This window comes from Polyodon spathula, chromosome 13 (genome assembly GCF_017654505.1).
Source record: "Polyodon spathula isolate WHYD16114869_AA chromosome 13, ASM1765450v1, whole genome shotgun sequence".
NCBI lineage: Eukaryota > Metazoa > Chordata > Actinopteri > Acipenseriformes > Polyodontidae > Polyodon > Polyodon spathula.
This window is the reverse complement of record NC_054546.1, coordinates 31983129-31997438: the sequence shown is the minus strand read 5'-3', so window position 1 is coordinate 31997438 and position 14310 is coordinate 31983129. Positions and strand designations below refer to the sequence as shown.

At 39.9% G+C, this 14310-nt stretch overlaps 1 protein-coding gene and 1 long non-coding RNA gene across 2 annotated transcripts; one reads left to right on the top strand and one right to left on the bottom strand.

Moving 5' to 3' along the window:
* Positions 1-816: 816 nt before the first annotated feature.
* On the top strand, positions 817-14083 carry LOC121325691 (carboxylesterase 5A-like). Its single transcript, XM_041268549.1, has 13 exons — positions 817-926; positions 1087-1291; positions 6076-6217; positions 6496-6629; positions 7820-7973; positions 8054-8158; positions 8851-8952; positions 9391-9528; positions 9990-10070; positions 10520-10667; positions 11125-11274; positions 13203-13275; positions 13450-14083. The coding sequence occupies exons 1-13, from the start codon at positions 863-865 to the stop codon at positions 13634-13636; spliced, it is 1683 nt and encodes a 560-aa protein (XP_041124483.1). The 5' UTR covers positions 817-862; the 3' UTR covers positions 13637-14083.
* Positions 6642-9447, bottom strand: LOC121325692. Its single transcript, XR_005951362.1, has 3 exons — positions 9364-9447; positions 8984-9030; positions 6642-6943 (listed from the first exon to the last, which is right to left on the bottom strand). It is a non-coding gene; the product is annotated as an uncharacterized LOC121325692 (long non-coding RNA).
* Positions 14084-14310: the final 227 nt, after the last annotated feature.

The window sequence follows — 14310 nt, the reverse complement described above, 5'->3', positions numbered from 1 at the left end:
AAGTAGTGCTGAGTCATGTCCTGTACTGATACTGCTTCTGTTTTAGACTTGTTTTATAACAGTTTATCAGTTTATTGAATGAATAGACAACATATTATTACAGTGTTCTTAAGTTAATTTCAATTTCACACTTAAATGATAGTTCAAACTCAGATTTATATTTAAATATAGTAAACCTGTGGATGGAAATAAGACTCTCATTGCAGAGCAGTTTGGTCAATTCCTGGTTTTACTATGAGTTTAATAAGACACACCTGTTGTTACCTATACACTGTAGTAAACCCTCAAATGACTGAAACTATTATACAATAGAAGTCTACACACAATAAAACAAATTATTATAGGAATTTTAAAAACATACATTAATATGATTCGTTTAGTATTTATTTCCTGTAAAATAACTCCTGCAATAAATATTTCACAATACAAAAACTATATTGTTACTCTCGTTTTAAGTTTGCATTAAAAGCCCACAAAAAAAAAACAACAAAACAAAACAAAAAATAAATAAATAAATAAAATAAAAAATAAACAGGAATATTACTAATTCATCTTACCCTTTGAAATCCATCTTTTTGCGGTTAATCTTGTTTTGGATATACCTGTTAACTACTAAGTTTTTACATTACAAATGTTTCAATTTTATTTTGATATTTCTGCGTTATACTTTAGTCTAAAGCAGCATTGGTGTCAATTAAAGCCGCACTTATTTTGCGGAAACTGTTTGACAGAAGCCCAGTAGCACTGTAAGGGTTAAGGCACTTCGCATGCGGTTGCTCATAGGGTTGGGCTTGGTCTTAAAATCATAAAGCCAACATTGAATTTACAACACCTCATTCATAAGGTCGGAACACACGACAAAATGCAGTCTGCAAAGACGATTAAGAGATGTTTAATTTATGCTGTTTTGTGGACTGTTTCTGCAGGTAAGATACTTTATAATAGTTTTTTTTTGTATATATATATTATATATATATATATATAGATATATAGATATATATAGTATATATATAGATATATATATATATATAATAATCTAAATTAGAAATGTGATTGCCATGAAAATGTGTTTGTGTTTCTTTTCAGTTAGTGCAGTTGCAGATCCAGTCGTTTCCACTGCGTACGGCAGTTTGAAAGGGCGGCTCTCATCTGTGAAAGAAGCAGACCGAGTCGTTCACGAATACTTAGGAATTCCTTTTGCCAAACCCCCTTTGGGATCACTGAGGTTCTCGGCTCCCCAGCCACCCGAACCATGGGGCGGAATCAGAGATGCCACCAACCAACCGGCTATGTAAGTTTATAAAAACATTTCTTCTCTTGTGGTGTAGACCCGGGGTTCTCAAACTTACCTGAGGCCCACCTATTCAGTAGCATTAGCCACTGCGGTCCCACTATAAGCAATTCTAATGAAAAAAAAAAAAATTGAGATAAAAAAAATATATATATATATATATATATATATATATATATATATATATATATATATATATATATATATATAAAATATATAAATTTTAAAATTGTAACATTAATAATTTGAATCTAATCTGGGCTTGATTCATTTAACTTTATTTGTATACATATTGTAAACATTTGGAAATCAAATGAATATATACGTGCCTGACTATATATATATATATATATATATATATATATATATATATATATATATATATATATATATATATGTATGTATATATGTATGTATGTATATATATATATATATATATATATATATATATATATATATATATATATATATATATATATATATAATTCATTTTTATGTAAAAATAATAAACTTTCTTAGGGATTAAAGACTTATAACATATTTTTACAGGAATGTAACGCATCAATGAAAAAAAAGGCGGTGAAGGGAGTTACTTTTTGTTAGTTTATGTTGAACGTCAAGTACAACTTGCAAACGAACACTAGTTGTCATTTAAAAGCGCAGCTGCGCCACTTAACCAAAAGAAAACTTACGAAAATAAGTCCATCTGCAGCGAAATTTGAATGTCAAAAAACTTTTTTTTATTATTATTATTTTCCAACAAAAGATATTCTAGCGTTTTTTTAAGACGACTGTGAACGAGCCAGTAATAGCAATACAATAGCAGTATATCCAAACATTTTAATAAATCAATTAATTACCGGTATGTAACAAGATTGGTCAGTTTGATTAATAACTTGATTTAATTAATATTGAAACGTACATCAAAGTACTCTACATTTTAAATGTTAATAGCTACTTAGTGACAAAAACGCATTCAACATAGACATCAGTTGAATTTTTAAATGAATGTTATCAAGTACAAAAGTTAGTATGAAAACGTTTCTACAAAAGAAAAAAAAATAATAATAATTCCAGCATCTCAGAACTTCCAGCACCTCTTTATACTTTGCAAAACGTAGTCTTTGGTAGCAGATTTTAGATATTGTAATTTTATTAATAGTGAAGATTTTTTTTTTTAACATTGCCCTAATGTCAGAGCGCTCGCTCTACATCCCACCTGCGGGTGGGCAATCTGTTCCCTTTCAAAGGAATGACAACCATTACCGAATGGGAAGAACCTCTCTGACTGCCAATCACTGAGCATGTATAAAAAAGCTGGCCTATCAGGGCCCTGCTGTGAGGAGGAAGTCCCTCCCACTTCCTGCTGAAGAGCGATGTCCTCACAGTAGCATATCGCCATTTTCTCTCACCTCACTGAGACAATGGTCTGATTGACTTGTGCTTTTCTTTTTGCTGGAAATTGGCTCATTTGTACGGTTTCAACTTACACATTGGATTCATAATGGTAAGCTACATAAATAGTGCTTTTGAGATTTCTAGTTGCCTTAGTCTCGCTTCAGTAGAATCTGCTGATAGAGTTGGTTTCAACCCCTCTATAGAGATTGGCGCTAGGCTTTTGTTCTCTTATTACTTTGTGTAGTTTAATAATACCGTTTGCTGAGTCGTGTGAGCTTTTGTAGTGCTGTAGGGCGACCCTGCGGACTCACGATGCCGTCCTCTATGCCGATTTACTCGGCTGCAGCTGTCATCCAGCTTGAACTCGGCACAGGTTTGAACATCTTCGGCCTTGACTCGGCACCGATTAACAGCCCGGCACCGTCCACGCTCATTTCGGCAGCGATACCGATGCCGATTGGTATGTTGACCTCGTTGCCGACACCGACGCTGATTACTCGGTGCCAACTAAGGCCACTGACGCAGACAGTTTGGCACTGATGCGTATAATTCGGCACCAACGCCCTGCGCCATGTCCGTGCGCTCTGCAGGGTCCTCCGCTGGGTTCATCAGTGCGACCAATGTGCGGCCAAACTTCCCAAGCAGGCACACTTTTACACTTTTTAGGGCCAGACCACGCGGCCAGGGTGCTGGTCGGTGATTTGGACTGCTCTCCCTGCCAGAAGTTCTCCAAAAGAACAAAGCACAGGAGGGCAGCCCTCTCCCCAGCGGACTCTCTCTCCTTGGGACAAAGGAGAATGAGATCAGTGGTCCAGGGTCCTCCTCAAAGGGCCTCTGGAACCCCACCTGCCATTGTGACCAGGGAGATCCCCCATACCCCTGGGTCACCCTCCCTTTCCCCACCACCGGTGCGGAGGCGTACACGCCCCTCCTTGGAGGCAAGATGGTCACCGCGGAGGCGGCACCGCTCGAGAGGGTGTTCGCCAGGAGGCAGGCAATCACTGTGGAGGTACCGCTCTCCTTCCCTGGGTAGGCGCAGGCGCTCCCCCTCTGAGTCACCAGAGAGACGCCAAAGCTCAGCTGAGTGGCGTTTTGAGGAGCTCGCGCAAACGGTGAGGGCCCAGCAGACCATGCTGGAGACCCTACTGAAGTCACAGGGTAGACTACCCCCTACTACTGGACAGCCTCAGCTTCCCCACTCCCGCTCTCCATCCCCGGCCCCACCTAGACCCTCAGACGAGCTGTCGTTTACGGCATCGAGGTTGGACGTGTTCAACCCCGCCACTTCAGCTGGGCAGGCCACAGCAGGGGGCTCCATACTGCACATACTGCACATGTCCCAAAGGGAGGAGTTCAAGGCCCTGCTGCCACAGACGTTCCCTGGTCGGCAGAACACGAGGGAAGGGGAACCACTTTCTAAAACGGAAAGGGCACCCGCAACAAGCCCTCCCTCTGTGTCACAACTTCATAGAGCTGGTTTGCTCTTCATGGAGCAACCCGACGTCTACTCCCTCAGGCTCCAGAACAGCGGAGTCCCTGCTACACACCGCCAGAGCCCAAGAAGCTGGCCTAGGCATAATTCCTCCTATTGGGGACACGGTCACGGTACTGGTAACTTGCGTTCAATCAGGGTGGTTCACCTTCCCGGTGTGGACAACAGAGCAGCAGACCTCCTGTCCAGAGGAGCTTCAGACAGCTTAGAGTAGAGACTGCACCCCCAGGTTGTGAAACAGATTTGGGAGAGGTTTCTTACGGCACAAGTCGACCTCTTCGCCACAGCCGATTCCACTCATTGCCCCCTATGGTTCTCTTTGGAGAGAGACGGGGCCCCTCTGGAAGTAGACACGCTATCTCACCCCTGGTCACAGGGGCTGTTGTATGCGTTCCCTTCGTTACCGCTATTACCCCTGACACTAGAGAGAATCAGGGTGGAGAGAGCCCAGGTTTTGTTGGTTGCACCCAGATGGCTGAGGCACCCCTGGTTTGCTCTCCTCTCCAATATGTTGTTGGGCTAACCGTGGCAGCTCCCGCTCCGCAAAGACCTCCTGAGCCAAGCGGAGGGGTTACTATGGCACCCAAACCCAGCCTAGCTCCAACTCAGGGTCTGACCGTCTGACTCAAAGTGGTGTTTTTTTTTCGATTTTCGATGACATATTTATGGCTTTCACTGGAAATGACTCGCGGGAAACATTAAGGACAAATCAAGCCTTTTTGCCAAAGGTGGTATCTTCAACCCATATTAACCAGCCAGTGGTTTTGGAAACTTTCAGACCTCCCTCGCACGAGTCAGAGGAGGACCATAGACAGTACACGCTTTGCCCAGTCCGGGTTCTGCGCTGTTACCTGGATAGGAAGGCGTCCTGGAGACAGTCCAACCAGCTGTTTGTCTGCTATGGGTCCCGCTGTAGAGGTCAAGCCCTAACGAAGCAACGTCTAGCACACTGGGTGTCAGGTGCCTTACGCTCGGCGTATGAACAGATGGACTGAGCTTTGCAATGCTGCTACATGGACAGGTAGTCAGACATTTGCACATTTTTACCGTTTTCATGTTGCAAACTGAGCGAGGCCCTGTCTGGGCTCTAGGGTGTTGCAGGCGGCGTGCCCTTAGGCATCATAAACACTCTGAGGCTATCGCCGTGAGGCTGTACTGTCAGTAATCTGGAGCCACGACAGCTTTAGTACAGCTTCCCATTCGGTAATGGTTGTCATTCCACTTGAAAGGGAACGTTAGGTTATTACCATAACTATGGTTCCCTGAAAAGAATGACAACCATTACTCTTCGAGGTCGTGTCCCCAGCTGACGTTCGATTTCAAAAGAAAATGACGATAAGCTACTGTGAAGACGTCCTTCTTCAAAGAGACTTCCTTCACCCCCAGCAGGGCCGTGATAGGGCAGCTTTTTGTGTATGTGCTCAGTGATTGGCGTCAGAGAGGCTCTTCCCATTTGGTAATGGTTGTCATTCTTTTCAGGGAACCAGGGTTATGGTAATAACCTAACATTAGCTCTGATTTGTGAATTTCTGCTCTGATTGAGAGTCCACCACTACTCTCTGATATGCTTTATTTTTCTCCAGTTACAGCTGCTGCAGGCGCCTGCTTTACGCTATGAATAGAAAAAAAAAAAATACTTAGAATGTCATTGTTCCTGCGGCCAACCTTTGAACTAATTACAGCTTCACGTCATACAGAAAGATATACGATACCAGGTCAAAGTTTGTTTGTATGGCATTTTTTTTTTTTTTTTTTTCAAAGTGGTGGAGCAAATTTAAATTAATGGTGGAAAACAGGACTGAACTTTATGTAAACCCCCCCACTTAATTGCAGGGCTTTCATTGCATTTCCATACTGATGCCAGCATGCATTCTTCACATTCTTATGGTTACAGGTGTCTACAGGACATGCAGTACACAGTACAGTTAATGGAGGAGCTCATGTTGGAGTTTCCAAAGCCAGCCATCTCAGAGGACTGTTTATATCTGAATATATACACCCCCGGAGAGGCAGTGGCGAAGGAGGCCAGACTGCCTGTAAGCATGAAGTTAAACATTTTAGTTAAAATAATTTAATTACTACAATCCATTTGATAAAAAAATAAAATACAAAAAATATATATCTATGTATATAATTTATTAATTTACCATCTTCAGTATTGTCAAAATATATTTTAGGTTTTCTTTTTGTGAAGGATTAAAGCTAGCTACTTTTTTAAAATGATTTTTTAACCTGTTTGTAGCACTTTGAATCAGGCTTGCTGTAACTGGGTATGGCACTGCCCTTTATATTGCTGGTGTGTTTTGTTCCCCAGGTTATGGTTTGGATTCATGGAGGTGGATTGATGATTGGAGCAGCCTCCAACTACGACGGATCAGCGCTCTCTGCCTATGAGAATGTGGTGGTTGTTGTGATTCAGTATAGACTGGGAATAATGGGGTTTTTAAGGTAAGCATGGAACAAAGTTGTATCATTCTATTCGCTAATAAGTAGTATTATAGACATCTAAGGATCAGAGCTCATGTTTCACCTTCTGTATTCCACGACACATCACAGAGAAACCCTAGTCATGACATCAAAGCCACTTTCAGTGTTTAGCATGCCGTGTTCTCCATATCAGCGCAGTTGACGTTACCTGCTTTCAAAAATACCAGCGGCACCCCTTGGAGGTACATTCAGCTGCAAAGTCCGTTCAAAATGGTGATATCACAATCATCCGCATTCCTCAGCCACTTAACAGTATTCTCTCATCGGCCTTTTTCCTGTTATCAATGAAAATGACAATGCACTAATAACGGTTGGTAATGATTAAAAAACAGAGCTGGATTTTTACCTTGTGTATTAATAATAAAGTAATATAATAGAATTATAGGATGGTGAACTTCTGTGTGGGGGGGTTATTTCGCCACTCAACTTAAGTTGACTTCTGCTTGTTCACTTCTACTTCTACACACAGATGGGCACCATTCTATAATACTGAAAGAAACTTTATTTACAGATGTTTAGACCAGAAGCCTTTCTCAATGCGTTAAACTGACAAATACTTCGACTTCTAATTTCTTTCATTTTGATAATGCCACAGTGTTAGTTAGCATATCTAAAAGAGGAAATATCTACAAAAGGATAGAGGATGTTTTTGTACTGAATATGAATATTGTCTTCATATGTGGTACACAACTGTATTCTATGATTCTTTCAGTTCCTACCAGTCTACCTGTCATATTAAGAAAGCTTAAAACGTAAAAATGAATAGTTTCACCGTCACATTGCCGAATAAAAAGGAGCAATTTCTTGAACAATGACCTTATTGCTGAAACCGCTGACTCTTGAGTTGAGATTTAGCCAGGCAACCTGGGTTAACACCTGCAGCGCAATTTGTCGTGAGAAGTCCGGGCCTTGGGGTAATATCTCATCTTAAGGGTGGTTATTTGGGCTAATAAAGGACATAACTTGGGAACTTTGTGTCTGAATTTCTTTGTAACAAGACATTATTTAAATGCAGATGAGTCACGTTTTTCTGAAGCCCGGTATTCTGAACTCACCTGCAATACAAACCGTGTTATTACTGTAGAATGAAATGCATGCTGATAACACAAACTAGAAATCAAGACATTTTTTAAAAATATGTTTTCTTGTAGCACCAATGATGAGCATGCCCGTGGGAACTGGGGTTTCCTGGACCAAGTGGCAGCCCTGCGGTGGGTTCAGGAGAATATCAAGAGCTTTGGAGGGGATCCCAATTCCGTGACCATTTTTGGAGAATCAGCAGGAGGATGCAGCGTGTCTGTGCATGTATGTATCGTTAGTCTGCTTATATTCTTTGGTAGAGAGGGATGGAATGTATTACACTTAATTATTTTTATGTTTTTCAGGTTTTGTCTCCCTTATCGTCTGGCCTGTTCCACAAAGCAATATCTGAGAGTGGAGTTGCAACTGTATCAGGTATCATCAACTCTAATCCACAACCTATCACCAAGGTATTCTACACTGTGTGGTTGTTTTTATCACTTATGCATTAAGTGTGTATTTGAGCAGAATTGTGGGACATACACAGGGTAGCTATAATCAGTTGCCCACTTTGCACTGCTTGCTATGGGAAAAAACAAAACAAAAAACATTTGGGCCATATTTTTACTTCATATGTTTACTCCAGTCTATAATTAACTCCTGCTTTTTTGAAAGGAGAAACAAATAGTGTATATGTTACAAAATGAGAAACAAACTACAAAATGAGAAACAATCTTGAGAGTGCCTAGGAGATGTTGTATTAAATTACTTAGTTGTTAAGTTCTAGTTTTGTAAAATGAACAGGAATTTTGCCTCTTTCAAACACTAGGAGTTAATTTAAAGCAGGAGTAAGCACTATATGGCCTCTTTATGTTTAAAGAAAAACTGAGTTTTAAAAAGTCACCAGGAAGTGATGATTGAAACAGGAAATGATTATCAGTGAATACAAACAAGTATATTGGTTAATATAACTCTGGCTACATTCTAGCTATATCTTGTGACCTGCTCGTCTAACTTCTAAGACAGTTGGTATGGCCATTTACAAGCGCAAGTTTTTGAGGGGAATCTAAGTTATGGTGACTTACTTTTGCGTGGATTATGGCCACTACTTGGTTGGGCTAATGAAGGCTATATTTTCCATTACTGTTTTTTATGCATCTAGGTGATTGCTAATATAACTGGCTGTGACTACACAGACTCAGCAACACTGGTCAAGTGTTTAAGAGAGAAGAATGGTGAAGTCTTTGTGAACAAAAGTAATCCGGTTAGTGCCATGTTTTGTTTTTTTATCTTACCTTTTTACCTGGGATCACCAAACCAGGCAGCAACATCTGGTCTCCAGCTGTTTAACAATAATTAAAATATTATGACAATGCAGGTGATAAAGTATTAAAGTTTATTTAAGCAGCATTTTATATAGAGAATATTTTTTTTTGGATGCTGTAAGATACAATATCCACTGAGATCAAAGGAGCTTTGGCATGAGTGCTCTAACTGGCTGCTCTAAATCACTTTGTATCTTACATAGCACTCAATAAAATATTTTATAACATATAGTTAAGAATAATTATTAAACAATAGCTTATTTAGCGTGATCATCTGATACAGACATTTAAGATGGTTAAATCGCATCAATAATAATGTCTGTTATTTATTATAATGTTAATGTATGTACCGTATGTTTTTTTCCCCTCAATTGTAGCATATAATGGCAACAGGCACAATTGATGGTGTGGTTCTCCCGAGCACATTGGAAGAGATCCTGAAAGAGAAACAGTTTAACAAGGTGCCCTATTTGTTAGGAATCAACAATCATGAGTTTGGCTGGCTCTTGCCAAAGGTAAACTTATTTTGTAATCGAATTTTCTTTAAGATTGAACATTTAGTTGAGGTGTTTATATATTATATATATATATAATATATATATATATATATAGATATATATATATATATATATATATATATATATATATATATATATCACAGTTTGTGTATTTTTGACTAATAATCTTCAATATCCATGAACTGCAAGTCAGTAATAACTATTGATGAACTTGATTAGGTGTTTACTGTTCTGAATAACAAGCCTGAGAGTTTAGCGTCTGCACCATTTGGTATGTGCGTTAATAAAATATATTAACAAAGTAGGGAGGCCGCACAATTGCAACAAAATAAACTACACAGAGAAGAGAGTCAAGTGAAGACGAATTAAGCAATGATCTCCTGGGTAAACAGAGAGGGTTCATTTGTTTTGTTTTGTGATTATCATTTAAACCTGAAACTCTGATCTTGCAATTACAGTCATTTTGTCCTCCTGGCTGGGAAGAGGGAATGAATAAAGAAAAAGCAATCGCTGTCCTGAATAACATAGTCCCAGTCGAGGTAAGAATTCTTAAAGAGATCTCCCATTTAATTATGCATTGGTTTTCTTTGCATGATAGTTATTAGTAAATTCTGTTGTAGGAACAAATGGTGATTTATTGCGAGCTGGGTTAGTTGAAATATTTGTCCCTGCACTAATATGATACTGCCATTAAGAAATTTCACTCTCCAGGTGAAAATAACCAAGGAAGTGCAACATTATCCAAAAGCAAGGCTTGCAAACAAAATATTTCTTTTAAGTGCAGTACCATGGTATAAAAGGAAAATACATGTTAGCTATAGAATGTGTAACCTTCACAACTGTACTTTGAGACAGCGAAAAGAAAGCATGACGGCTCATATTTATAGAATCATTTCGTTAGCTACGACTGTGTTGAAATGCTTTTCCCAGTAGCTCTACTGCAGTTGAATTCTCATTATAACAAGGTTTTACCTAATCTGTATCCTAGCTTTTTGGCCCAGGAGTAAACGAGGGCATTGCAGCTGAATATTTCAAAGACACAGAAGACCCGCTGAAGCTGAGAGACCTGTTCACAGAAATGCTGGGGGATGTCTTTATGGTTATGCCAACTATCATAACTGCTAACTATCATAAAGGTGAGTCCAGTGGGAAACCCTTTTAAAAGAACGGTCAACCAAAAATCGTGATGTAAAATGATGAAAGCATTTACATAGACTCTATACTTCATTAACCAGAGTATAACTACAAGATTGTAATTGTTTTCTGACAAAATGCAGCTAATTCTTTGAATTTCCAATAGATATTTATTTTTTGCTTTCTCTCCAACTCTTTTCTAAAATAGTCCTGCATGCAAGCCCATGCTTTAATCTTGCATGTAACAAGCTCTCATTAAATACTTGCATGTGCCTTTAAGTGACAAAGAAAAACCAGCTTTGACTTTAGTCAGGCCTGTTTAACACAGTTGGTCGACTTTGTTAGTCTTCTGCAATTCCGAAAGACCCCGACTGAGGTGGAATAATCAGTTTATCACTTAATCATGCACTGCTGTAGTATATACATAATTATATTTTACGTTATCTTTTCCTCTTCCAGAGGCTGGGGCGCCAGTGTACCTGTACGAGTTTCAGCATCGCCCCAGTATCTACAAAGACAAAAGACCCAGTTTTGTGAAAGCAGATCATGCAGATGAGATTGGCTTTGTCTTCGGAAGTTTTTTCTGGAATGGACACATTAAGGTTGCAGGTAACACCTGTGATTAATTATTGTTCTTTGAAAAAAAGGTTATCACCTGTCATCGCCTGAACATTGTGTCTTTTGTAATAATCCACAACTGCACACACACAATTATATTGTTACAATTAAAAGAAAACGACAGGGTTCTGTAAGATGGAAATTGACGGCCAAAAACTAAATGCTTACTATGGAAGTACCATAGAGTCTTTTTGCAGAAATGAACATGCCTATTGTCTCATTCTAATTTTTCCCATGTGTATTAAATCCTATTTAGGCACACTTGTGCAATTTTGCTCCTTTTATGGTCATTCTTCCTAAATTGTGTTTTGATGCACATGGGGTAGAACAAATGACAATGTGGCATAGACAAGTTAATTTCTGCAAAAATACCTGATGTTAGATCATTAGTATTTATTAGTATTATTTTTGGCAGTCAGTTGTAGGGAGAATTCCCATCTTTTAGACCCTTGTCCTTTGGTGAAGTCCACTAATGCATGGGTACTCACTTTACCGAAACCACATCAACAATATAAGGGCCCTCCTGACCATTTCACCATGTCTTACTTGCTTCCGATGCCAGATAGCATGACGCCACGTTGCACTTTATTGTTGAGGAGCACAGGCGAGCGATATGTCCTGTGTTATGGCACCTGGAACAGATAGGAGGGGCAGAATGCACTGGGGTTACATATCTGTCCCGGTGCTGATAAGGCAGAGGGTCAGGGGCATTGAATCTACCCCAGCTGGGAGCTAGTCGTCTCCTCCATTGTCGGGAGGTTAGGGGAGGATATCAGGGAGTCCTGAGTCTTGCACCGTATCCATGCCTGGGTCCCAATGCAGACCACATGGCAAAGCCAGTGCACCATGTGGTCGCACAACTGCTGGTCAACCACCCTGGGGCGGTTCTCCGGTGTCCGCTGGTACTCCCTGAATCGCACCCGACATGTTTCCCCCTTGATGTTGAGTCACCAGAGGATGGCCTGCTTGACCAGTTCGTATTGGCTGGCCTCTTCCTCAGTCATGGCCTGGTAGGCTGCTTGGGTCTCCCTTATTAAACAGGGGCCCAGCTGGCTAGCCTAGTATCCCCGAGGTTTAAAATGCATTGAATCGCAAAAGGACACTCAGTACTGTATCCCCTTGTTCGCTGTATTTTTCTCATACCTCTTTATAGACATGCATACTGATAAATCCTCTTCTGTTCACTTGTTTTATCACCAAACTCATCAATAATGCGATCCAAGTCATTATTTTATTACTGTAACAGCTCCAAAAAGCTCTCCTTTTTTGTATTCTGTGATACGCCTTTTTTTCGTTTTCATTTGGTTCCTATCTGTCTCACTGGGCCATTGAAAGGTTTTCTCGGCTTTTTCCGGAGAAAAAATGACTAGAGACCTGTGCTTTATGTCCTTTTGATTCTGTTGGAAAGACCTGGTCCCACATAGAACTGCAAAGGGTTAAGGCGATGAATTCTGGTATTGTGACTCCCATCTCTTTCTGGATAACCGACTTCAGCTGCAATGAATTGCCAGCCCATCCAGTCCGGGGAACATTGTTCCTGTTATACAGCACCCTCACAGATCAGGAAGGAGATGTATGACTTGGATTCACTCGTTCTCTGTCACAAGTCTGCAGTATGTTGTTGAGGTGTGTTCCTCAGGTTTGTTCACACAGCTCTCTGTTTTATGTGTAATGGATGTCTCTGTGTGAGAGACTATACCCAGGGTAATGTTACAGGCATTGGCATTACTGATGTCTGGTCTGCGGTTATGGTAAGAGGAGGAATGTGGGTGGAATTACAAACAGTAGGAAGAAAGAAACGGACCTTTGTGACTCGTTTTGACCTTTTTCCAGATACACACACATTACCATTACAGTGCCAGAATGTCACAATGACAGCCGGTTGGAATCTCTGCTAAAAACAAATCTGTTTCCAACAGGGACCTTAACCAAGGAGGAAAAGAAGCTGTGTAGGGTGATGATGGCGTACTGGGCTAATTTTGCTAGAAACGGGTAAGAACTTTAACATTGTTTGATGGACTGGCACAGCGTAGATCAATAACATATTAAAGTGAATTTATTCAGCTAATGTTTGAGATATCTTTACCACAAAAGTCCTACAACATTTTGTGTGGGAGGTGAACAAATTCTGCTTGGTGACATGTCCCTTGCATGTTTGATCTTCAGGACTCCCAATGGGGATGGGTTGGTGCACTGGCCAGTCTATGACAAGAATGAAGAATACATGGCCCTCGGTTTGGAGCAGAAGAGCGGGAAGAAGCTCAAGGAAGACATCATGAAGTTTTTAACAAACCTCCTGTCTGAAAAAAATAAAAAACCTAGTGAAGAAAGTGGAGAGCGCAGTGAGTTGTAGATTAGTCAGGCGATTTAAATTATTTTCAACTGAGCGCACATACACCTTTAGAAAGACACCATGACGTTTCATCTCCTAAAACTGATTAATAATCTTAAATATAAACACAATATAGAAATTGCAATGGAATATAACATGATTTCTGTGTAGAAGTGCCTGTTAGGTACAACAGTACACATTCAGAAATTGATCTTTGTTGTTATCCACGTAGGAATGTTCAGCTCAGGCAAATGAGTCAGTGGTTATAGAATTAAAAAAAAAAAAAATCTCATACCTGGCATGCACTTTGATTTGCTGTGTAGATTTCAAATGCAGTTTTAAAAGAAACAGATGTTATAGCAAACAGTGTATTTTAAATCAAAACGTAACTGATACTATAGCAGGGTAAAGACATCTGCTAAATGTTGATAAGTGCCCAATAAATGAAATATTCATTTCTGTACGTCACAACGATTAATAATGACTGAAGTTTCTGTGCTGGGGGGGTTTGTCCTGATCTATTGAAACTTTTTTGAACTATTTACAATGGTATATTGCACATATTGATTACAGATATAAAACAACAATGTTGTTACATTCTGAGGCGATGATGCCAAGGATCATCATTTTAAGTATGAATTAAAAATAAAAGGGTGAAGGTGTCCATTATCCTATCCACACTACCTAAATAATGC

Bases quoted from the DNA above. Each gene is read 5' to 3' on its own strand.
- LOC121325691 (XM_041268549.1), top strand. From the start codon at position 863: ATGCAGTCTGCAAAGACGATTAAGAGATGTTTAATTTATGCTGTTTTG. The intron at 6,630-7,819 runs GTAAGCATGGAA...GTTTTCTTGTAG, and splicing joins GGAATAATGGGGTTTTTAAG to CACCAATGATGAGCATGCCC. The intron at 13,276-13,449 runs GTAAGAACTTTA...TTTGATCTTCAG, and splicing joins GCTAATTTTGCTAGAAACGG to GACTCCCAATGGGGATGGGT.